The following is a 24,511-nucleotide window of genomic DNA, read 5'->3' on the forward strand; positions in this document are numbered from 1 at the left end:
CTGTTGCCATACTGTAGTATCGCAACAGCTCAGCAGTAACAGCAGAGAGGATGGGGGGGGGGCTTTCTCCTCTTCATTTCACTCTCCCCCACTGATGACATGCTGGTCCTTTCAATCTTAGACATCAGAAATTAAAATGTTGACTCCAAGGTGGATGAGACCTTCCCCTTTCCACCTCATGCTGCTGCCACTGTCACTCCAGAGCCAGTGGTTGGCTGCCACTTCTGGGTGCTTTCCATGTCCCTTTCCATCTCATGCCATTGTGGCCTATGGCGGGGGTGGGGAATGAGGGACAGAAAGTCTTTCCTCACATTCACCACCCCATCACTTCTGAGCTGCCTTTCTGCTGCAGTTAGCAGCACCAACTTGTCTGTGGTCAAGCGGAGTGCAGTGTGGTGACATTCTTAGTTTTTTATTATATGCAGTGCTTTTTATTGGGGGGGATGCAGGGGTACACATACTCCTAAACATTTTGTGAATCTTTGTATTTTTGTCCATTTGTTCAGCTGGGGATGGGGCGTGCTGCGTGGAGCCTCTCTGCCACCTCCCCCTCAGCTGTAGGGCAGCTGAGGGAGAGGCAATGGGCAGATGCAAACACCACGTTGCAGGCCCTTTTTTTAAAAAAAAAAACAACCACTCAGATTTTTGTCACTTTGTCACCCCCCTAAGAGATGACACCCGGGGCAGACCACACCCCTGCACCCCCTTCCTCTGCCACTGCATTTACTGTATTTATTTTCCCCAATTTGAACTATAAAATGGTGGTTTTCTAGAGTCAAAATGAGAGTACCCCTAAACATTGTTTTATAGAAAAAAGGCACTGAAAAAAGGCACATATGAATTTCCATGTGAATTTTAAGTTTGGGTTTTTTGTTTTTTTTACAAGTTAATGAAGAAACTGGACAGAATGCATTTAGGAATATATGCATGAAAAAGTGGCATGGATCAGAAATGGTCTGATGCCTTATTATTCACTCTGCTCTAGCCAATCTAGGGAGTCAGTTGGGCCAGTTAAAGTGCAGAAGGTTACAGGGCTTTCTAATGAAGGCAATCAGTGGTGGGGGGATAGATATTCATGGGGTGATAGGGGTGAAGTTAAAAGGAAGGGGGCATTGGCTTACTTGGTTTCCTTGCTTCCCTCCTCTCTCATAGTGCAGGCTACAGTCCACATTGTAAGAAACTCAATGGGACATGTATAGGGTTGTGCAGTTAGTTTCCCATTTACTCCCAATTTATTTTGCTGCATATGTACCTGTAGTCCAGGTTTAAGATATTAGCTGAGGCTAGGGATGGATCAGTTTATCCCCCCACTCCCCCACCCTGACCTTGAAACAAGATTTGTTTTTACTTAAGATTTTCATAATGCAACAAGTTAAGCAGTTTTTGAGTAAATTATATAAAACAACTAGTTTTACAGCATCCCATAAAAGAAAAGAAAGCAGGACTTGAACCTGCTATGCTACATTCTTACTACCATATAATACTGAGTCATGCTCAAGGTTCTCGTATTAATTTACAAGGCCCTTAACAACTTGGGTCCAGGAGACCTTGAAGACCACTTGACTTCTCATATCCCAAACTAATCATGACAGAAGTCACTTTTAGAGGGCCCACAAGGCTTGGTCACACAGCTTGCCTCCACGAGGAGCTGTGTTTGGTACTGTGGACCGAATTCTGTGGAATTCTCTCCCACCCGAGACCAGACAGGCCCCTTGTTGATCTGCTGGCATGTGATGAACATCTTTTTTTATCTCAGCAGGCATTTAAAGCAAATTTTATGATTTTATAGTTAGTTTTATTTTTCTTTGTTTCTTTTCAACATCAGAGAGTGGCTGTGGTGTTACGCAGTAAATGAAATAGAATAAAATAATTCTTTTGGCGAGAGAGACATTTTATCTCAGCCTAAGTTATTCACCTTCAGCAGCATGCATCCTGTTCCTATTTTCCTTCTGGACTTCTGGTGGAAAAGGCTGGCAAGATCTCCCTGAGGACCAAACAAACCTATAAATGGCTCAGATAGCTATTCCATCTCTGCCAGCAGCCAGCACCTCCTGCTAGTGATGGATGTTCAGATTACAGCAAGCCTTCCTATCTGACCACCTAGACTTATGAATAAACATATTCAGCATGAGAAGAAAAGTTTGTAGTTGCTGATTCTTGATCGAAAAAATGTCCAAACTTCTCAGGAAAAGAATAACGAAACAAATCAGACTTCTGACAGGTAAGGAATTGCAGGGTTTTAAAGTTCTAAAGCAGGACAATGTTTCACAGGAACATAGGAAAGGCCAGAGCATACAGAGCCAGACCATTAGCCCATCTACTTCAGTACTGTAGCCATTGATTGACAGCAGTTCTCTAGCATTTCAGGCAGGGTTCTCTCCCAAGTCCTTCCTGGATGTGTTGGGGACTATTCTGGGACATTTCAGATTCAAAGCAGATGCTCTACTAATGAGCTACAATCCTTCCTCTTTTCAGCTGCAGGAGTTGAGAATCATAAGCTACAGCTAGACTTTGCAGAGACCATTTTTCAGAATGGTCCTTTTTTGAGCCTCTCTTACTTTACTATGTTAAACTCTTCTGATAGTTGCCTGGAAGGGAAAGCAGAGAAAAAATGTGTTTGTATTGCAAACTGGGTTGAAGCAAGATCCACTTTGTGAAAATGCCTGAAAGATATTCAAGGCAGCCTTTCCCAGCTTGAGGCCAACCAAATGTTTTGGACACCGGGTTGGGGGAGCTGGGGCTAAGGATTTGCATAGCCAAGCAACAATGGTGGGAATGGAGAGGGAATGCAGGAGCATACAGTTCCAAGAATTTCTTTTCAGAGCCAGTGTAACTGATGGACTCTCCTTCCTCTGGCAAGTGAATGTGGTGCAAATAAAGTTTTCAAGTTTCTTTGTGACAGATTTGCATAGAGGAAGCTGAAGAATGAGGACAATAAACAGAAGCTGGATTGGGGGTTCCTACATCTACACTTTAAATGTCAAAACTTCTTTGCAAGATTGCTTCCATTTCTAATTAAAAGCTGAAGGCTGCTCTTTATCTGGATGAAGAGTTAGCTGGACCTCTGTAGCAGTTTTGTGACAGTCATCCTAATGAACTGGATATTATGCTATGGTGTCCTGATGCTCTTTGAGGAAGCTGCATGTTCTATAATGAAATATATAGAACACTTAACTAAAAAAACCCCTCTGGGTGGGTTACACACATGCAGATGTACATGCACACACTTGTGTGTGTATGTAATAAATGCAAAAAATAAACAAAGCTGCTTGCGTTTTTGGACTTTCCTTGGAGACATGGCTAAGGGAACTTCTTTTGCAGGCACGTCTCTGTGACACACTTCAAAACTGACCACTGCATAGATCTATAACACCTGTCATACCTCTCCACTGGTTATTTATTTATTTATTTATTTATTTACATTTATATCTCACCTTTCTTCCAAGGAGCTCAAGGTGGGGAACAGGCTTCTCCCTCTCTCCATTCTCACATCACAGCCACTCATTGAAGCAGGTTATGCTGAGAGATAGTGGGAGCAGTAAGATTGCTACAACCTGCAATAATCAACCACTTCTTAAAAAAATTAATCCAAAAACATGCAGCCCTTACTCTGTTGTTGTGGGGATCTCATACATCCTACTTAAACAAACGTCCAAATGTCTAGGTGAGTTATTTTTATAGGACAGGAATATAGGAAGTTGTCTTCTACTGAGTCAGACAAGTACTGTTTACAGCAGGGCTTCCCAAACTGAGGTCTGTTGACCACCAGCCATCTATGAGCTCCTGTGACATATCTGTAAAGATACAATTAAAAAACTATACCACATCTAGTAGAATACATTACAATTGCCATAATGGGCAGAAAAATAATTAAGGCTCTATGGGGATAAATGTGTACAACTTTGGTTGGTGTGGCTCTCCAAAGTTTCAGGCAGGTGTCTTGCCTAGCCTTAACTGCAGATGCCAGGGATTTCAACTGGGATCTTCTGCATTCAAAGCAGATGCTCTACCAACTAGTGTTTTTGTTTCAGAAGAACCACTTCCAGACTCTGTGTGCAGGGGGATTCCCTTTGCATTGAAGCCATGAAGAAACATAGGAAGCTGCCTTGTACTGAGTCACACCATTGGTCCATCTAGCTCGGCATCACCCACTCTGGCTGGCAGCAGCTCTTGAGGGTTTCAGAGAGCAGACATTCTTTTTTTAAAAAAAAATATTTATTGAAGTTTTCAAAAAATTAAAAAACAAAAAACAAAACACACACAAAAAAAGAAAAAAGCCAAAAACAAACATATACCTTTCAATAACCTTTTTCCTTGACTTCCCCACATCTCCCCTTCTTGTATTCCAGTTCAATTTTTAATTCAACAAGTTCCTATCCCCAAACAGAGAGCAGACATTCTTAGCCCCATCTGGAGAATGAGCATTGAACCTTCTGCTTGCAGAGCAGATGCTCTACCACTCAGCAAAGAGTCACATGATCTGGTGCTAAGCTCCCAGTCCAGGTCAGGGTGCCATGCTAGCGTCCCGCTCCAAATCCACCCCCATCCCAGCTTTTATTTGGCCTCTAGGATGCTGTTTGCAGTAAAGAAATACTGCCAACCAACTCATACTGTTGTTTGTTATTTTAGTGGGTTTTTTGCAACACTGTGTTTTTAGTCTGTATAGTGCAATATCTTATATAAAAGTGAATATTCAAAGGAAGGAAGGAAGGAAGGAAGGAAGGAAGGAAGGAAGGAAGGAAGGAAGGAGCTAGCTGGGGAAGTGATTTTTGGCAGGAAACAGTTGTGAGTACCAATCTGGGTTGTGAGCATGGTACTAGGTCAGGGTTCCAGCTGGCTGATTTCCCTTCAAAATAAGTGGCCAGTTTAAGCTCCCCCCACCACCCCGCTTTAGGTTTGAATAATATCACATACCATTTGGTACATGATTTTCCTCTCCGCCCTCCAAAAACCACTACCACCACCAAAAAACCCAAACTGGCTTCCAAATTGCAAAAAGGGGAAAGCGTATGTAAACATTGTAGCAACTCATGATCTGGATGTCTCTGCTAGGGCTGTCACCCAATGATAATGAAATCTTACCTGACTCATCAAATTTGTCTTAACTGATTAACTGATCAATTAAAACTGCATACATTTACTTTTGACTAAAAGAGTAGTTTCGAAGGCAATCTTTTCATCTTTGCCTGTTGCCTCTTGCTAATATTATCCTGTCTTTATTTTATCTTTGTTTCACTCTTGTACAGACTGACAGCAAGCACTGCCTGACAACTATGTAACCTAGGATGGAGCAACAAGGGCAGAACAAAAGCCTGGGTGCTGATTTTTTCATGCTGGGATTCAGCACCAATGCAACTTTGCAGTCTCTGTTTTTTGCCTTGTTCCTTGCCATGCATCTTATCACTCTGTCGGGACACTTGGCCATTGTGGTCATAACCTTAGTTGACCCTGCCCTCTACACCCCCATGTATTTTTTTCTGCGCAACCTGTCTTTCATTGAGGTCTGCTACACTCTGGTCATTGTACCCAAAATGTTGGCCAACCTCTTGGCCAAGAGCAGAAGAGTCCCATTGACTGCGTGTGCTGCTCAGATGTATTTCTTCATTGCCCTGGGGGGCGCTGAGTGTTTTCTGTTGGCCGTGATGTCCTATGACAGATATGTGGCCATATGCAACCCATTGCGCTACACTCTCATCATGAGCAGGAATCTCTGCATGCGACTCTTGGTGGTAGCCTGCGCCAGTGGATTCACAATCTCACTGGGACTTACCATGCTGATTTTCAGCCTACCCTTCTGTGGCTCACATGATATCAACCACTTCTTCTGTGATATCCCACCTGTGCTGTACCTGGCCTGTAGTGACACACATTTCAATGAAGTGGCTGTGTTCCTTGTCTGCATGATGATCTTGCTCATCCCATTCCTGCTTATTCTCATTTCCTATGCATTCATAGCCAATTCCATCTTCAGGATCAAATGTTCTGAAGGCCGGAAGAAGGCCTTCTCCACCTGTTTTGCTCACCTGATTGTGGCCGTGCTCCACTATGGCTGTGCCATCTTCATTTACATCCGCCCTAAAGCTAGCTACTCCCTAGAGCAGGACAAGGTGGTCTCTTTGATCTACACCAATGTCACGCCCATGCTGTACCCCATGATTTACAGCCTCAGAAACAAGGAGGTCAGGGGAGCATTCTGGAGAATATGGGAAAGGAAATTCCCTTCCACTAAAAACTAAAGGGGTGTATGCATCTTCACTTTGAAAGATTGCATGGAAGGGTTAGGGAACTGTATGGGATAGGTCCATCCAGTGCTATTGCTGTGACCCACAGCCATGCTCTCACCCAGTTCCCACATGTCTAACTCATATCTGACGATGTGTGCTGTTGCATGTCTTCATCCCCATCTTTCAGCCCAGACACTGAGGTCCAGCTCTGAGGGCCTCTGGTAATTCCCTCATGGCAAGAAGTGAAGTTACAGGGAACCAGGCAGAGGGCCTTCTTGGTAGTGACACCCTCCCTGTGGAATGTCCTTCCACCAGATGTTAAGGAGATGAGTAAAATAAAACCCTGGATTTGTTGCACCAGAGCAAAAGAGTGCTTTAGTCCACTTTCATTATGTAAACCTAAATTTCTGTTATGCATTTGAATCCCTCCCCCCAAATACTCCCAATTGGGAGGCGGCCACTATCAGTACATGGATCTAGGTAGCTGATCTTTACATGCCAAACCTGCCATTTAGGATTAGGAAATTTTAACCTTTTCACATTTCCTTCCCCTTGAGACTTATGAGATAGAATAATAGAATCATGAAAGGCACCCCAAGTGTAATCTAGCCCAACCCCCTGTAATACAGGAATCTGAGCTTAAGCATTCATGTCAGATGGCCATCCAACCTCAGTTTAATAACGTCCAAGAAGGGAGAGTCCACGACCTCTCATGGGAGTCTGTTCCACTGCTGAACAACTCTTAATGTCAGAAGGTTTTTCTGAATGTTTAGTTGGAATCTCCTTTCTTGCAACACTGCCAGCTACGGAGGGCTCTCTCTCTCTTTTTTGTTAAATCATTTTTATTAATTTTCCAAATAAAAAACATCCAATTAACATATCAAATCATAATCCAATTAAAATAAAAAAATACCAAATTATAATCCAAATTATAATTATTAATTTTTCGGGACTTCCCATAGCCTGGACCTTGAAGCATAGCTCCAAATCTCAATCCTGCCTCTCCTCGTTGTTTCCATATTTCCACATCTATAGATGGCAGTTTGTCCTCCACCCCCGCCCAATGTGACAGTTTTGGCTGGGATGCCCCCACTTGTGGCCCTCCAGAGGTTGTTGGACTCCAGCTCCCATCCCCCCAGCCAGCATGGTCAAGGGTCAGGGGGTGATGGTAGCTGTAGTACAACAGCTTTTGAAGGTCCACAAGTCATCCCCCATACTGGTTTAAGCAGTCCTAGTGTATAGGTCATTGGTGGCCACCCTAAGTCATTGGTGTCACACATGGCACAGGATTTATCACATGCTTGGATATGTGCAAAAGAACCCTTGGGCCAATGCATGGTCAGGACTGGTGCATCATCATCATCATCATTGCCTGTCCTCATTGCAAAGCTGCCTCCAAAGTCTGGCCAGTGAACTAGAGGCAAAACACCATTAAATGAGAGGTGTGTGTGTTCTATTACAGGTCATTTCCAGCTTGTGGAATACAAGCTGGAAAAGACTGGCCACCACTGATTTAGGATCTTTGGCCATGAAGTCTTGGTCAACAACATTGGAACTCTGTATGCTGACCACTCCCTATGGTTTTCCCCCTCTATGTATGTTTTATATGTACAAGACCTCATTGTCTTGTACATGAAGGGATAAGTTATAGCCAAGAACATAATAAAGAGTCATTTAGGCTGGAGGCCATAGATTTCAATCGATTCATATGCACATATCTTTTTTTTTTTTTTTTGGATGGCCTGATCTATATTTTGTACCTGGGAAAATACAAGACTTCTCCCAGGAATTGTCCTTGTTGCCATCATTAATTGGAATGTGGAATGTACATGCATTGCACAAACATTTCCAGCACTTACATATATTTCAGACCTATCACTCAAAGTGCTTTTGAACCCCTATCCCACTGTTGGTGTGCATGTGAGAAAGACAGAAATATCATTTTATAGGAACTTTGTAAGAATTAAGGTCCATAAGGTCCATTTTTCTCCTTGGGAAAAGATGACATTACTGTCACATTTTAGCCTTCATGTTGTTGTCTTTGTGTATGTGTGTCTCCTATAAATTGTGGTGCCATATCTGAACCACATTTTTGTCAGTCACCCACACTGAATTACATGCATTTGGGAATGGCTATTTTTGCTGTTTGACCTCTCTCCTTGCCTATAAAGGGGCAGCCTGCGGTTCACAGAGGAACATATGCCTGCAATCTATCGTGCCATATAACCTGTAGCCTATAATGAGAAGGAATCCTTGACTTGCAAACCATCATTTGAACCTGATAATACTTGAAATCACATTGGGTGGGGTTAATCATATTGCCAATTTCTCTTTCTGTATGAGCTAAGAGATGCATGGACCAAGACGCTGAAAAGATGGGAACCAGAGTTCTGTAGTCCTTCCACAGCCTAAGGACTTATCCACACCCTCCTTTTGTCCCACTGCTTTCCTCTGGGGAAAACTGTGCTTTAGTGCTCAATTGGAACAAAAAGGCGGACTTCCGGTGCAGCGCGATCTCGTCGCAAGCGGGGATTTTACCGTGAGGGAAATCCCAGGCTATTTTGGAGGATTACGGGGTGCTACAGGGTGCGGTGGCCCCCAAAAATACCTCTGGTGGGTGTCCAGAAGGTCAGGTTCCCAGCGGGACCAGAAGCGGTCAGCCCGGCCGTCAGGTAGCTTCGAAAGAAGTGAAGAGAATGGCGGAGCAGAACGGCGGGTCGAGGGAAGCCATTAACTACCTCCGAATAGCGAAGCCCCGAGCTTGCTGAGGAAGCGCTACGCTCTCAAATAAAAAGAATCTGGGTCTAAATTAACTATATATCAGGAGTATTAACAACAAGGAAGTCCTGGAGAGAAAAAGAGAAGTTTGCGGAGTTCAGCGGACAGCCGAAATCAACTTTGACGCAGCGCAACTTGCAGAGCTGGAAAGTGAAAGTGAGTTGCCTTAGCGGCTACTGTTTTTCTCCCATATAAATTTGACTAAAAAGTAACTCTTTATGAGGATACATTATATCAGAGACATTATCAAAATAAGGGAGAACAGAAGAGAAATTTGTATAAATCTGAAGCCTTTGGTGTAATGGAGGGCATAAATAGAGGGAGGAAGCGCTTCTTCACTTTCGCTCTTAAGAACAAAGAATACTGAAACGGAAGAGAAGGTTCCGACGCCATTAAGAACCTTGAAGCTCAGTGAACAGAAAGAATATTAAAGAATAAGTACATTTTGGCATAATTATTGGCGGTTGTAAACTATCCTTATTGTTAATTTGATTTTGTTTTTTGGAATCCTTGATACCGAAGAGACTGAATTGTTGGAGATACATATATATATTTTTGTTTGTTTTTTTGGAATAGCGATACATCAGTGTGGCTCTGAGACCCCTAGTGGTCGGACTAAGATAATACAACTTGTTTTTTTCTTGTTTTTCTCATTTTTCTCTTTTTTTCTCTTTTTTTCTGCATTTCTTCCTTCTTTTTTTGAAGGACCTGTTTTCACTCCCCATTCGATGGTTGTGGAAAGTTGAATATAATAGTGGACATTGGATATAAATCAGACTTAAAGCATTTGGGATTATAACTGTGATATCTTCTGCCACTGGTGAAATTGGACTTTGAAGTACCCTCTCCTTTTCCTTTCTTTTCTTTTTTTGGACGTTTACCATATATATTGCTTTTGAATTTGAAGACCTTCATCGCTCCTTCTTTTTAATTGGATCATATCGAGAAAATAATACCATAAAGTGGACTAGCCTGAATAGAGGCAAGAAGACGGTGTTGTGCGGACTCTGTATTGATTTGTGGTGATATATAGGACTATATAGGACTATTAATTGTAAGAGAGTAAAATTTGAAATTGAGGACTAAATAATTACAACTGCAAATTTGAAATTAAATAACTGAAAAAGGTCAAATTGATAAATCGTGAGGGATTGCTAAGAGGTTGCTATTGTGCTGGTGGGATCAAGTAGAATAAAATGTCAAATCCATCGAAGAAAGGGACAGATGGGGGGACACCTGCTGAGAGGAAAGGGTCTAAACAAGAAACAGATTTCAAAGCTGATATTTTAAGAATGTTTGCAGAAATTAGACAGAGTGAAAAGAATTTAGAGTCTAAATTAGAGCAGGTAGACAATAAGATTGGAAAAATGAATAAGAAATTTGATGAAACAGTTAATGAATTGAAAGGCCAAATAAAAGAAGTGTTCAGGAGAACGCAATCTGTAGAGGAGGGGTTGAAGAAGACAAGATTGGAAATGAAAGACGTCAAACGGGAGGAAGAAAAGATAAAAGTAGAGATGATGGAACTAAATAAAGCACAAGAGGAAATGAAGGGTGTAATAGCAATGAATGAATTGCGGCAGAGGGAGGTGAATTTGAGACTCAGAGCCGTGCCAGAGACACAAGGAGAAAATATTAAGGAGAAATTGATAACAGAATTAGCGCAATGGTTGGAACTACCAGCAGAAGAAATGGCAAAAACAGTCCAAAATGCATTTAGAATGAGAGTAAAAACAACAAAAGCAAAAAGACTTACAGGGGACTTTGATAACATTTAAAGATAGAGAAATGAGAAATACGATTTTACAGAAGAATAGAGAAAAGAGACTGAACATAGACGGGAATTTCATAATTATCTTTAAAGACATACCAATTAGATTACTTAAACGAAGAGATCCATACAAATCATTGGTACAGACATTGAAGAGAAACAACCTTGAATTCAGATGGGAGTTCCCAGAAGGAATTTCATTCATGTATAGAAGCAAGAGGCACAGACTGACAAACCCAGAAGAAACTGGGAAATTTCTGAGAAAGTATAAAGAACTAAGATCAGAAGCAGAAGAAATCAAAGGAGCAGAGGGAATAACACCAGGAAAACAAAGACCAGAGGAAGAGGAGAGAGAAAACGGAAAGTATACAGATGAAGAAGAAGAGGAGGAAGAAGAATTAGCCAAATTATAGGAAAATAAATTAAATTTATTTAAAATTTGGAAATTATGGCGCTAAAAATTTGGAATTGGAATATTAATGGGATGAATGAAAAAAAGAAAAGGAATAAAATTGAACAGTTTTTAAAAAAGAAAAATTTAGATATTATTTGTTTACAAGAGACACATGTGGCAAGAAGACATAAAAAAGTATTAATCAACAAAAGACTGGGAAATGAATTTGCATCTTCAGATAAAGAGAAAAAAAGAGGAGTGGTTATATATATTAAAAATAAAATTGAAGCTCAACAAATTTTCAAAGATGAAGAGGGAAGGATAATCGCGGTTCGAATCAAATGGCAAGGAGAAAGTCTGATTATAGTCGGGATCTACGCACCAAATGGCAATAAGACTGAATTCTACAAAACCCTAGAAGAAAAATTATTTGAATATATGGATCAGAAAATTATATTAATGGGTGATATGAACGGAGTGGTTTCATTGGAAATGGACAGACTTAGAGAAGGAACAAGTAAAGAAGGGAAGCTCCCCAAATCTTTTTTTTCAATGATAAAAAATTATAATTTGACAGACATTTGGCGTCTCAGACACCCGTTGGACAAACAATTCACTTACCACTCCGAACCGAACCAGTCAATGTCAAGGATAGATCAGATTTGGATTTTGAACGAATTGATTCCAAGAACCCAACAAATAGAAATTCAACCGAAAGTAATTTCCAATCATAGTCCAATAGAATTCCAATTGAAAAGTTTTGAGGAAAGAACTTTCAGATGGAGACTGAAAGATTATCTCTTGGATGACCAGAAAATAGTGGAAAAAGCGCAAAAGAAGTTAACAGAATATTTTGTTGACAACTGTAACAAAGGAACAAAGACAAAAGTGGTATGGGATGCAAGCAAGGCAGTAATGAGAGGATTTTTCATACAGCAGAACACGATCAAAACTAAAAATAGAGAAAAAGGCAAAGAAGAAATCTTGAAGCAAATAATGGACAATGAACAAAAATTAATTAAGAAACCAAATAATCCGAAAATAAAAGAAAATATTAAAGTTTTACAAGCCCAGTTCACAGCTATAATAAACAGAGAAGTGGAATGGAATATTAAGAAACTGAGACAAAGAAACTTTGAGTTTTCGAACAAATCAGGAAAGTGGCTTGCATGGCAAATCAAGAAAAGAAAGGAACAGAGCACAATAAATAAAATAATATCAGATGGAGAAGAGAAAACCAACCCGAAGGAGATTAGAAAAGGGTTCTTGGACTATTACAGAAGATTATATAAAAACAAAGAAAGAAACAATTTGAGGAAAATAGAAAGATTTTTGAAAGATAAAAAGGTGCAGAAGATCCCGACAGATAAAAAAGAACATTTGAATACCCCAATTGAAATAGAAGAGATCAAAGAAGCAATAAAAGATTTAAAAAGGGGGAAGGCTCCAGGGCCAGATGGATTCACCGCGTGCTATTATAAAGAAATGAAACTTATTTTGATGACACCATTGAAGGAAGTAATGAATAACATTTTAAGAGAAGGAGAAATTCCGGAAACATGGAAAGAGGCATATATTACATTTATTCCAAAACAGGACTCAGACTCAACCCAAGTCAAAAACTATAGGCCGATCTCACTGCTAAAGACTATAAAATATTTGCAGGAATTCTTGCAAAGAGGATGAAGAATATATTATTAGAAATTATTCATAAGGACCAGGCAGGTTTTCTTCCAGGCAGGCAGATGAAGGACAATATAAGAAATATAATTAACATCACGGAATATCTGTCTGCCAGGAATGACAAACAAGCCATAATGATGTTTGTTGATGCGGAGAAGGCGTTCGACAATATAGCATGGGACTTTATGTTGAGAAATCTGGAATATATGGACGTCGGCAAAGAATTCTTTAATGGAATAAGGGCAATCTACACAGAACAAAAAGCTAAATTGATCATAAATAATGTAGTTACAGAAGAAATAAAAATACAGAAAGGAACAAGACAGGGATGCCCACTCTCACCATTATTATTTATAACAGTGTTAGAAGTGCTTTTGAATTCGATTAGACAAAGCAAGAAAATAAAAGGAGTGACAATCGGCCAAAATGAATATAAGATTAAAGCATTTGCAGATGACTTGGTAATAATGATTGAAAAGCCAATAACTACAGTAAAAGAGGTAATGGAAGAAATGGAACAGTTTGGAGGAGTGGCAGGTTTTAAATTAAAAAAAACAAAAACAAAAATGATTGCGAAGAATATGGACCAAAGTGCAATAGAATTAATGCAACAACAAACACAGATAGAGGTGGTTAAAAAGGTTAAATATCTAGGAATATGGCTAACTCCTAAAAATATAGATTTATATAAGAATAATTACGAGCCAGTATGGAAGGAAATAAGAAAGGACCTGGAGGTGTGGGGAAGAATGAAATTGTCATTTTGGGGAAGGATCTCTACAATTAAGATGAACGTGCTACCAAAAATGTTATTTTTATTTCAGACCATCCCCATAATTAAGGGGAATAGAATTTTCAAAGAGTGGCAAAGAGCGATTTCAAGATATATTTGGCAGGGCAAAAAGCCAAGAATTCAATTTAAGTTGTTAACAGATATAAGAGAAAGGGGAGGCTTTGCCCTGCCGGATCTGAAATTGTATTACGAGGCATCATGCCTTTGCTGGTTGAAAAAGTGGATCAAGCTAGAAAATAAGGAACTGCTCGATTTAGAGGGGTTCGCCAACAGATTTGGATGGCACGCCTATCTATGGTACGAGAAAAGGAAAGTCCATAAAGGTTTTGAGAACCACATCTTCCGAGGTCCTTTAATTCAAATATGGGATAGGTATAAAAACCTATTAGAACCTAGAATCCCACACTGGTTATCTCCTTTAGAAGTCATGAGTGTAAAAAAAATTAATATGAGAGACAAGTGGATAACATACAGTCAATTATTATTTGAAGAAGGAGGAAAATGGAAAATGAAACCATATGAGCAGGTTAAAGAACATGTATATGATTGGTTGCATTACTTTCAAATTAATGAAATGTTTAGAAAAGACAGTAAGGAACATGGTTATGCGGACAAGGATTCCAAATTTCAGATGGAAATTATAGATAATGATGGGAAAACTTTATCCAAAATGTATAAGTTGTTACTAGAATGGAATCTAAAAGATGAAGAAGTAAAGTTGGTAATGATTCACTGGGCTAGAGATGTGGGACACAATATACAATTTGAGGATTGGGAAAAACTATGGAAGGAGGGTGTAAATTTCACTGCATGTATGACGTTAAAAGAAAACACTATGAAAATGTTTTATAGATGGTATATGACGCCCACAAAATTAGCAAAAATGTATAAGACATGTAACAGGTGTTGGAAGTGCAAAGATAGAGAGGGTACTTTTTACCACATGTGGTGGGAATGCAAGAAACTGAAAGACTTCTGGGAAAAAATATATAATGAACTGAAGAAGATTTTAAAATACACATTTATAAAGAAACCAGAAGTCTTTCTGTTAGGAATATTAGGAAACGAGATAAAAAGAAAGGATAGTAAATTCTTTCAATATGCAGTGACGGCGGCAAGAGTGTTAATAGCCCATAAATGGAAACAACAGGAAATACCGACTGTAGAAGAATGGAGAACGAAATTGCTAGATTATGCTGAGTTGGATAAATTAACAGGAAAGATTAGATATTTAAGAGACCAAAAGTTCATCGAGGACTGGGGGAAATTTGTGGAATATCTGGAATGTATAAGTAATGGACAGATAACGCTAAGGGGATTTAAAGAAGCACTGTGAAGAATTAAGAAATATTGTCTAAAGAGAATAGAAAGAAAGATACAAATAATGTCAATATAAAAATAAGAAGTGTGTTATCCAAATGATAACTACGGATGATTTACGGAAAAGCTGAAGGAAGTCTTGAAAAGGAATAAGCTGTGAAATATTTGTTGTGAACTAATTTGTTTTTTCTTTTTTTTTTGTTTCTGTTGGAAATTAATAAAAAATCATTTAAAAAACAACAACAATTGGAACAAAAGGCAATTCAGATTTTCTCTGGATTGATGTTTGCTCTGAATTAGCACTAAAGAGTGGGTTTTCCATGGGAAATGAAGAGGACAATAGGAAAAACACTCAGACCTTACCTAGAAAGCATGGGTCATGTGGAAAACCATTCAGACTCCTTGCTTTCTAGGCAGGAGTGCCAACTTGACCACATGACTGTAGGTGCCTGGGGCCATGGGTGTCATGCAGCGTATATGGCCCTGGCAACAGAATTTGTGGGTGCCCGGCCTCTTCATGGGGAATTTTGTGCTCAGGCACCCAGAGAGCCAGCACCTGTGTTTCTAGGAGTGGGACAAGTGGAAGTGTGGATGATCCCTACGACTGCAAAAAACACCCTAGAACAGTGGCTCCCAATTAGGGGTCTGGGGACCCCTGGGAGTCTGCAGAACACACCCAGGGGGTCTGCAGCACCCTGCCAGGGACTCACTTATCTTGTTAATTGCACAGTGAAAGTCACAATGATGATCAGATCGCCCAGCCTCTGCTCATGAGCAGGGCCTGCTTGGTGGCAGGGGGAAAACATGTAAAAGATTTGCTGGGTGGCAAGTGAGCAGGGATTGGGCAAAAACCTCAGACACAGTTTCATTGGGCTTTTGTGATTGGAGGGGGGAGAGAGCGTGTGCAAACGGCTTGCTCCATGTGGCAGGTTCACATGCTTGTCATTTAAAAAATAATAAAGTAAGGTAGCCCTTCCCCTTGCTCTCTGCTTTTTAACTGAAAATAACTTCTAATTGCTTTCAATGACTATCAAGCTTAGAGGACTCTCCCACTGCTTGTAGGTAGGGTTTTCAGTGAATTTTGCCTTATGACTTTGGGATTCAGGTCTCATTCAGGTATGCAAAAATATACGGATCCAACATGAAATAGTTTATTTAAAGAGCCAGGACAGAAGGCTACACTAGAAGAAAGGAAGGAAAGAAGCATTGGCATATACAAAAACTTCATGATAATCTTCCATCAAAAACAGATATATTTATTCTGGTGGATTCTTCCCAATCAATCTGTACACAGCCCCCTTTACATCTTTGTTTCTCAAACTGTAAATCATGGGATTTAGCATAGGGGTCAGTGCCCCATACAGTACAGAGATCAGCTTGTCCCGATCAGAAGACGGTCTACCATGTGGCTGAAGATACATGGACATGGCTGAGCCATAAAATATACTGACCACAATCAGGTGGGAGCCACAGGTGGAGAACGCTTTGCTTCGACCTTGTGCTGATCGGATTTTCAGCACTGCCTGGCCAATGCGAATGTAAGTCACCATGATGAAAAGAAAGGGAACAACAAGAACTGGAATAGCCCGAGCAATTGAGAAGATCTCATTGATGCGGGCATTGGAACAGCCCAATTTAAGGACTGCCTGGGCTTCACAAGAAAAATGATTGATGATTTTAGGGCCACAAAAGCTTACTGGTATGAAAAATACAGGGACCACAGCCAGCAGAAAAGCAATAATCCAGGATGAGGCTACTAAACTGATACAGAGCCTACTGTTCATGATTAAGGTGTAATGAAGGGGATGACACACAGCAGCAAAACGGTCATATGCCATGACAGCCAGAAGAAAGCACTCGGTCATCCCAAGGAAGAGTCCACAGTACATTTGGGTCAAACAATTTGTAACAGGAATGGTAGCTCTAGCAATGAAGCAATTGACTAAAATCTGTGGTACACTGCTGGAGATGTAGAAAATATCTATTGAAGAGAGATTGCTGAGGAAGAAGTACATAGGAGTGTGGAGGTGTGAGTCAGCAATAATTACCACCACCATCAGACCATTGCCAAAGAGGGTAATGAAATAGACAACCAGAAGTAGGCAGAAGAGGACCTTCTGAGCTCTGGGGTGATCCGAGAGTCCTATCAAAATGAATTCGGTTACCATTGTATCATTTTCATCTCTCATAGTCTTCTAGAGCTATTATCTGTGAGGCAGAAATAGAAACAATATATTATGATGCGCCTATAGGCTAGAATGAGGCAGATCAGAAACCAAAAAAATGATTGCGCAACCATATCATAAATCAAATACACTCCTGATAGCTAACTCAGCTAGTAGGTTCCAACATGATTGTAGGCAAAATGGACAAAACAAAGGTTTCCCCCACAGAATTGAAAGCTTCACCTACATTATCTACTTCAAGGGCGGAGAACTTGTGCCTTCCAAATGCTGTTGGACTCCAAATTTCATTAAGCCCAGCCAGTTCTTTTCTTCTAGAATAAAAGGTGTCAGTACTGCATTCCCTTGAGTACCCCCAGAGAAAAAGCACTGGGCCTGACCCATATGGCCAATGGTCAGGGATGATGGGAATTGGAGTCCAGCAACATCTGGAGGATCACACCCTCATCATCCCTGATGTAGTTGTATCCTTGCAACTATCCTGTAAACATAGGAGCCAACTCCTAGGGGCTGAGATCCCTTCATCCCCCAAATAAAATATCTGAAAGGGCCACCCTTCATGGTGTGCATGCATGACATTTTGTGTTTAGTTATGTGGGGTGGGGCTTACCTGCCCCCTGCACAATATTTTATTCAAGTTGGCATCCCACCTGGAAAATATTACTCCCCATATTGCAGAGATCATGTGGCTTTCCTAAGTTCATGGTGGAGCTGAGATTCAAACTAGGGACTGGTGTATCTCATTCTTAGTCATTGTGTTACACCAGATCTCAAAAATAATTTTCATGAAACAGATTTTGCACTTTCACAGTGCACCTCTTTTCATATGCTGTATATAACACCCAGTCATGACCAAAAAGTTAGCATTGGGAATTAACTATGGTACCATGTCATGTTGACTTTCATTGAGACCCTGACCTAGTTTGCAGGGGTTTGGGCGAAATATACTGCTCATCCCTGGACTGCTGCATGGAAAATCTAGTGCCCCCATCTGCTGATGCAGAAGTTGGCCATCTGCAGACTGCAGTTTAGCCTATTACACAGAGGGAATAATCAGGGCTCTTAATTCAAAAGCTGTAGTTGGAAACAGGTATTCCTTCAAAGTTTATAACTGAAGGATTTTGCCCCCACCCTGTTATCTCTCACACTACCATGTCATTCAACATGTGGTGGGGAATCTGGATCTGATCTCATAGCCCATGTTAAACTTGCATTTTGAGATCTGTGGGATTTAAAGACCAGAATTTTTTAAAAAATGAACCTCCTGCCTCAAAATACTTGCAGTGGTAATTTCAGGGAGACAGTGGTGAGTACCAAGAGGCTAAGATATCCTAGCAGTGCCATAAGATGAAAACTGGGATTTACCAAGACTTGACAAATGTTTTCTCCCCCTGTTTAAAGCTCCCAGTGTAGGAGGGCCTCACTCTATTCTCATGGTTTTTGTTTTTTCATTTTATAAAAAAGACTTACATAGAAGTAACGTGGGGTTAAGCTGTCTGTTATGGACTTGAGTGTCAACATGGATCTAATTTAAAAGTCTTTTTGAAATCACTCATCTGTCCCCAATAAGATCAAAGAAGTTAATATAATGAACACTGGAGAAGAGGATAGCAAACAAATGTGTTACCTCAATTAACGAATATTGTTCTTCCATATTGTTCCATTTTTTATATTAGAGCCTTCCATCTGTACCACTGCTGAGCTTGCATATATAGGAATATCACACAGTAGAAGTTCTGTCTTCTAAAGCAGTCTCAATCCCTCTCGAGCCATTACCTCTACAGTGATAGGTCCCTTTGGTGTGAGAGCAGCAAATTTGCTATTGCTTCACTCTAGGGATTCCTCCACTTTGGATCAGGATCACTGATGCACTGCATCCTAACATCCTTATAAATCCTTAAAAATAAGTACCTAGAAGAACAAAAGAGAGCACCATCCCACCTTTTTTCTCTAAGGAGCACATGGTTCTCCGCCTCCTCCTTTGATCCTCACAACAACCCTGTAAATATTTTGCTTGCCATCAGCTTTCATGATTACAACTCCCCACACTGTTACATTTATGCTCTTGTATTATCATTTAGCATTCCATGAGTCATAGTATTTTGTTAAATAAAAAAAAAATCACCTATACACTCCAAAACAAAATAGTTTTTTCTTCAGTTTTTATTTGACTTCCCCTCCCGTTTTCCACAGTGTTATGTCCTGAAGTTCTCACCCTGGGCCAGCAGGGGGATACTGTAGATAGCTCAGGTCCACATATGCAAATAAGGGATCGAAAGTGACGTTCAGTGATTGGATAGTTACAGAAAATGGTTACTGTTGCGTTCTAGTGGGGCTCTATATAAGCAGGCTGGCTGAACCCTTCAGTTCTGTTCTGTTCTGGCCTGTGAATAAACAAGAGCTGTTTGAAGAATCACTGTGTCGTCTGATATGTTCACCCACAACTTAACACACAGGGTTTTTAATTTCTCCCCCTTGCTGCACCCTGTCTTCTCTCTCTCTCTCTCTCTCTCTCTCTCTCTCTCTCTCTCTCTCTCCATACAATAATCTCTAATTCCTTCTGTTATTTATAGTTCAAATCCTGCTCGCAAATTCATCATACTATACTATTTCCCACACATTCATGTCATTACCAAGGAGGCAGGTTTAGTTGTTATTTGAGGACTATCCTTGGTATGGTTTTGTCTGGACAAATACTGGAATCAGCAAGAGATACTCACATGACGACTTCCGGGTTAGCGCCATCGCCTAATGGCGGATTCCCTCCGAGCTCCGGAGGGAATCGGCTCAGCAGGGGTCGGGTCCTGACGCGCCGGCGATGCGGGGACCCTTAGAAACCACAGGCGTGGAAGCCTGTGGACTTGGTGACTCGGTGGGCACCTTTGCGCCCCCCCGACCCGCGAAGGAGCCTTTTTAAAGGCTGCGGAACGGGGGACGGGGAGCGGCGCGGTGCTGAGAGTCCTCTGCTTCCCCTGCTGAGTGAAGCCACATGCCATGGACGGAGAGCGCTGACTTCTTCCTTTAAATATCTGGACTAAAAGTAACAACCCGTGAGTAATACGGAAATTGGATTTAAAAGGGAATTTTTTTTCGGATTTGGAACAAACGGGGTAGGCGCAAAGAGGAAGTCCGTCTCCCCGCCTTGTAAACATTTTAAAGCAAGGACTAGCTAACTAAGGTTGAGAGAACATTTTCTTTTTTATTGGATAAAAGTTATTAATTTCACGACTTGGCAGTTTAAGCTATTTGCTGGAGGATAAGAGTTGTTTTTAAGAGTTGAAGTGCAACCCCCCCGGGATCTGGGAGTGATCCGCGAGAGAGCCTGTTTAAGAGACATAGAAGATTTTGACAGCTGTCAAACTAGCTGTCAAAGTTGGGAAAGAAAGAGAACATTGTTTCTGTTGTCTCTGCTGGATATATTTGTTACAATTTGGTTATAAATTGTTGGAAACAAGGAAGAATTGATACAAACTAATTTGACTTTTGGTTTTTTGAACTAAGTAACCAGAATCCCTCTAGAGGGGGTTCTGGGACACTACAATGGCTGCAAGTGGAAAAATACTGATGGAGCTAAACAGGACTTTCTTTCTCCTGGGAAAGTTACAAGAACAAAATGATGTTTTGGCTATAAGGGTCAAAACACTGAATGAAACCGTAAACAATCTTACTGAACTTGGAAGGGACTTGACTCAAGTATTTGCAATTGAACAAAAGGCCCTTGCTGCAGAACAAAAAGTTTTGGTAGCCGAACAGGAAGAGAAACTTGAGAAACTTGAGAAAGTGGGGAAAGAAATATATGATGTGCTGGAGAGTAAGGAAGGAGGAGCAACAATGCCACAGATGAAGGAAAGCCAGAGGCCTGTCAAGAAGGATACAAAGGAAAATAAGAACTGGATGAGGAAAATTTGGTTTGAATTGGAGAATGAAGAATGGAGAGATCTCCCTAGGAGATCTGAAGACTCTTGGATTATAAATCTGATCAAGATGGAAGTTGGAGCTTTTGGGACATTTGGACTTAAAAGGATTAAGAAACAAGATTTGAGCTCCACTTTTAAATATGGAGATCTGGCTGGAAGAAAAATGGACATTACTGAGACAGAGCTTCTCCGAGTTTTGGTGTTTGATATAAAGGACTATCAAAAAAACCGGCAGAGAGGAATTGAGAGAGAACTACGAGCCTCGGATGTGAGATCTCCAGGCTGACTGCAGATAGACTGATAGACATTGGTGGGGGATCAAAACCGGGAAAAGGGGGGTGGGGATTGGGAATCCAAAGGGTGTATAATTATATTTTGATCTTTTTTATTTTATTTTGTTAGGGGTATTAAAATGGGGAATTCGTGGAAGGGTATTGGGGTCGACCTTAGAAAAAGATTCTAAGATGGATGTTTATAAGTTAAAATTGGTTATATAAAATGAGCTAAATATAACAATGAATTAAATATAATAAGGTTAAAAATTGGGGATAAGAACTTGTTGAACTAATAATTGGAAATGGAATACAAGAGAGGGAGGTGTGGGGAAGTCATGGAAATATGTTACTGAAAATAAGGTTGTAAACGGTGAATGGTTTTTTAAAATCTTTTTTGTTCTTTCTTTTCTTTCTTTTTTTCTGGATTTTTGGAAAATTTTAATAACATTTTTGGGGGAAAAAAGAGATACTCACATGACCTGAAGATGCTGCTGTGCAATGCCAGGTCAATGATTCATAGGACCACTGCCATCCATGACTTGATCGTGGATGGAGGACTTGACCTGGCATGTGTAACAGAGACTTGGTTGGATGAAGCAGAGGGGCCTATTCTTGTGTGTCTAGACCCCGCAACCACCCCTCGTTGAGGAATAAAACACACCAGGACACAGATATTAGGTTAATGTTATTGGGCAAATTTAGGCCACAACTTTATTGATTACAGAATGTGAGCGGTAATTTGGTTAGACATTGAATGGACCTGACTATATCTCACTCCTGCCTGCTGCCGGTAAGGGTAAATCACCAGAAGGGGGGAGCCCCGTCGATGCAAACCAACTCGAGCTCCCCCAGGTGTTCATGACGGGGCCGTGTCATGGCCCTAGCCCCGCCTTGGGCTTTGGACAAGATCCACACACCCGGATTCCTTTAACAGAAATACCCTTAAGCTTGGAGGGGCAGGTGATGGCCACACCTCCCCTCCCCTTTCCTTGCTTGTACCCAAGTTGCGTCACCATTTTATGCAACTTTTGGTTCCAGGCTCTAGCAGCCTGCTTAAGTCCGTAAAGTCCCCTTTGCAGTTTGCATACTAAATGTGCCTCATGTGGTTTTACAAAACCTTGGGGCTGTTTATTACGTTTATTTTCACGATTCTGGACAGCTAAATTCTTTTCTTGCAGTAGCAAAGTGCATTCAGATTTACCCTTCTTTTCCCTTTTTGGTTGAAAGGGGTGGGGTTTCCTTGTTCTAGGAGCTTTGCAGTTCTTTGCAATGTGCCCTTCCTTGTTGCAATTGAAGCAAACCACTTTCTTGGGCATCTCTCTGGACTTTGTAAATTGCCTAGACACATAATTACTGTCCTTGCTTCTAGCATTTCTTATGGGAGACTCAGCTCTTCCTCTGCATTCCTCCCTTAAATGACTGGTCATGTCTTTAAAAGTTAGACCTTCAGAGTTGCATTATCGACAACTATATGAAACACATAAAGAAGACAGTAAGAAAGGATTTAGTTATACTAGATCTAGGTTTCAAATGGAAGTGATTGAAGGGAAAGTGAAACGACTGAAGGCCGCGTACAGCATACTATTAGAATGGGAGACAAAAGATGAAGAGGTAAAATCAATTATGATTAAATGGGCACAACATTATGATGGAAAATTGGGTTAAATTATGGAAAACTTAGAATTTACAGATTGTTCCCTATTGAAGGAGAATTACATGAAGATGATGTACAGATGGCATACAACACCAGTGCAGTTAGGGGAAATGTACAAAACTAGTTCAAATATATGTTGGAAGTATAAGGAAAAGGAGGGGACATTTTATCATATTTTTAATAAGGTAATTAAAAAAATTTGGGAAATGATTTACAACGAATTGAAGAAAATGTTCCATTTAACATTTGTTTTAAAACCCGAGGCATTTTTGTTGGGGATTGTAGGGAAAGACCTGCCAAAAAAGTTGAAAAACCTCTTCATGTATGCGACAACGGCCGTGAGAGTTCTGGTAGCACAAGGATGGAAGACTGAAGAAACCCCAACTAAAGAATCATGGCAACAAAAATCGATGGACTATGCAGAACTGGCAAAATTGACATGTAAGCTACGGGACAAGGATAACTGTGACTTTAAGGATGAATGGGAACCCTTTACAAAGTACGCAACAAAGCGAACTGGACTCCTTGGCAGGTTTTGAATAAACATTCACAATTTTTTTACTGATAATAATTAGCTAAACAGTTGGAGGATCTATACAACTTTGTAACATGCAGAAAACTGCATTCTTAGAGAAACCAAAGACTGGAACTGAGGGAAGTCGGGGGGTGGGGGGTTGTGTGGGAGGGGGGAGGGAGGAAAAATGGGGTGGGGAAACAAGGATGATATGTTTTTGGATAATATGTCTTGTTATAATTTTGAATTAAAAAAAATAAAAATAAAAGTTAGACCTTCTCTGTGGTCCATTATGCTAACAAATGAATCAAACTTTGGTCCTAGGGACGATAGCAAAAATGATGTCTTTGTATCTTCATCAAAAGGCTTAGGAATAAGATCAATCCTTTGAATAATCTCAGTAAACTTGTTGATGTGCTCTGTGAATTCTTCTTTTGAATTCATCCTCAGTCTGCTTAATTTACACATCAAGGTTCTGTAGGAGTTCTTGGTAGATTCTCCATACATGCACTCAATATCACTTAAGATTTGAGATGCATCATCTTTACTATTTATTAATTATAGATGCTCATCACGAAGCCCACTCAAAATTATGTGTCTGGCTTCGCTGCTCTTGTCTTTCCAAGCTCTTATCTTGGCTAAATCTTCCTCAGTTGCGCATGTAGGCTGAGGGTTCTCTACAGCATCCAAAATGTGTTTTGAATCTAAAAATACTATTAAACGCTGCTTCCAGTGCACAAAATTGTATTCATTTAGCACAGGCATTCCTAGTTTTGCATCACTATCAAAAGCTGCTCTAGCCATCTTAGAATTCAAAATTTTGAAAAATATTCAAAATTCAAAAATTTCTCAAAATTCTAAAATCAAAATCTCAAAATACAAAACAAATCTTCACTGCCTTGGGTCACTGTGAACTCTGGGGGGGGGGGTTGCTTACTCCCCACTGCACAATGGAACAAAGGACCATGTGCTCACCAGGAAGTTCTCTCAGAAAAATGCTTGTTG

General features: G+C 40.5%; 2 protein-coding genes across 2 annotated transcripts; one reads left to right on the forward strand and one right to left on the reverse strand.

Moving 5' to 3' along the window:
• Nucleotides 1-530: 530 nt before the first annotated feature.
• Nucleotides 531-6,925, forward strand: LOC310756184 (olfactory receptor 10K2-like). Its single transcript, XM_083599879.1, has 2 exons — nucleotides 531-2,221; nucleotides 5,247-6,925. The coding sequence occupies exon 2, from the start codon at nucleotides 5,286-5,288 to the stop codon at nucleotides 6,234-6,236; it is 951 nt and encodes a 316-aa protein (XP_083456005.1). The 5' UTR covers nucleotides 531-2,221; nucleotides 5,247-5,285; the 3' UTR covers nucleotides 6,237-6,925.
• Nucleotides 6,926-16,219: 9,294 nt separating this feature from the next.
• Nucleotides 16,220-19,568, reverse strand: LOC310756254 (olfactory receptor 13H1-like; the record flags this gene model as incomplete). Its single annotated transcript, XM_083599966.1, has 2 exons — nucleotides 19,362-19,568; nucleotides 16,220-17,171 (listed from the first exon to the last, which is right to left on the reverse strand). Exon 2 carries the CDS (start codon nucleotides 17,150-17,152, stop codon nucleotides 16,220-16,222), a length of 933 nt encoding a protein of 310 aa, XP_083456092.1. The 5' UTR covers nucleotides 17,153-17,171; nucleotides 19,362-19,568.
• Between the last annotated feature and the right edge of the window lie 4,943 nt (nucleotides 19,569-24,511).

Source organism: Podarcis filfolensis (assembly GCF_964270895.1).
Source record: "Podarcis filfolensis genome assembly, chromosome: 2".
NCBI classification, from domain to species: Eukaryota; Metazoa; Chordata; class Lepidosauria; order Squamata; family Lacertidae; genus Podarcis; species Podarcis filfolensis.

Excerpts from the sequence above, each read along its gene's own strand:
- LOC310756184 (XM_083599879.1), top strand. The coding sequence starts at position 5,286 with ATGGAGCAACAAGGGCAGAACAAAAGCCTGGGTGCTGATTTTTTCATG.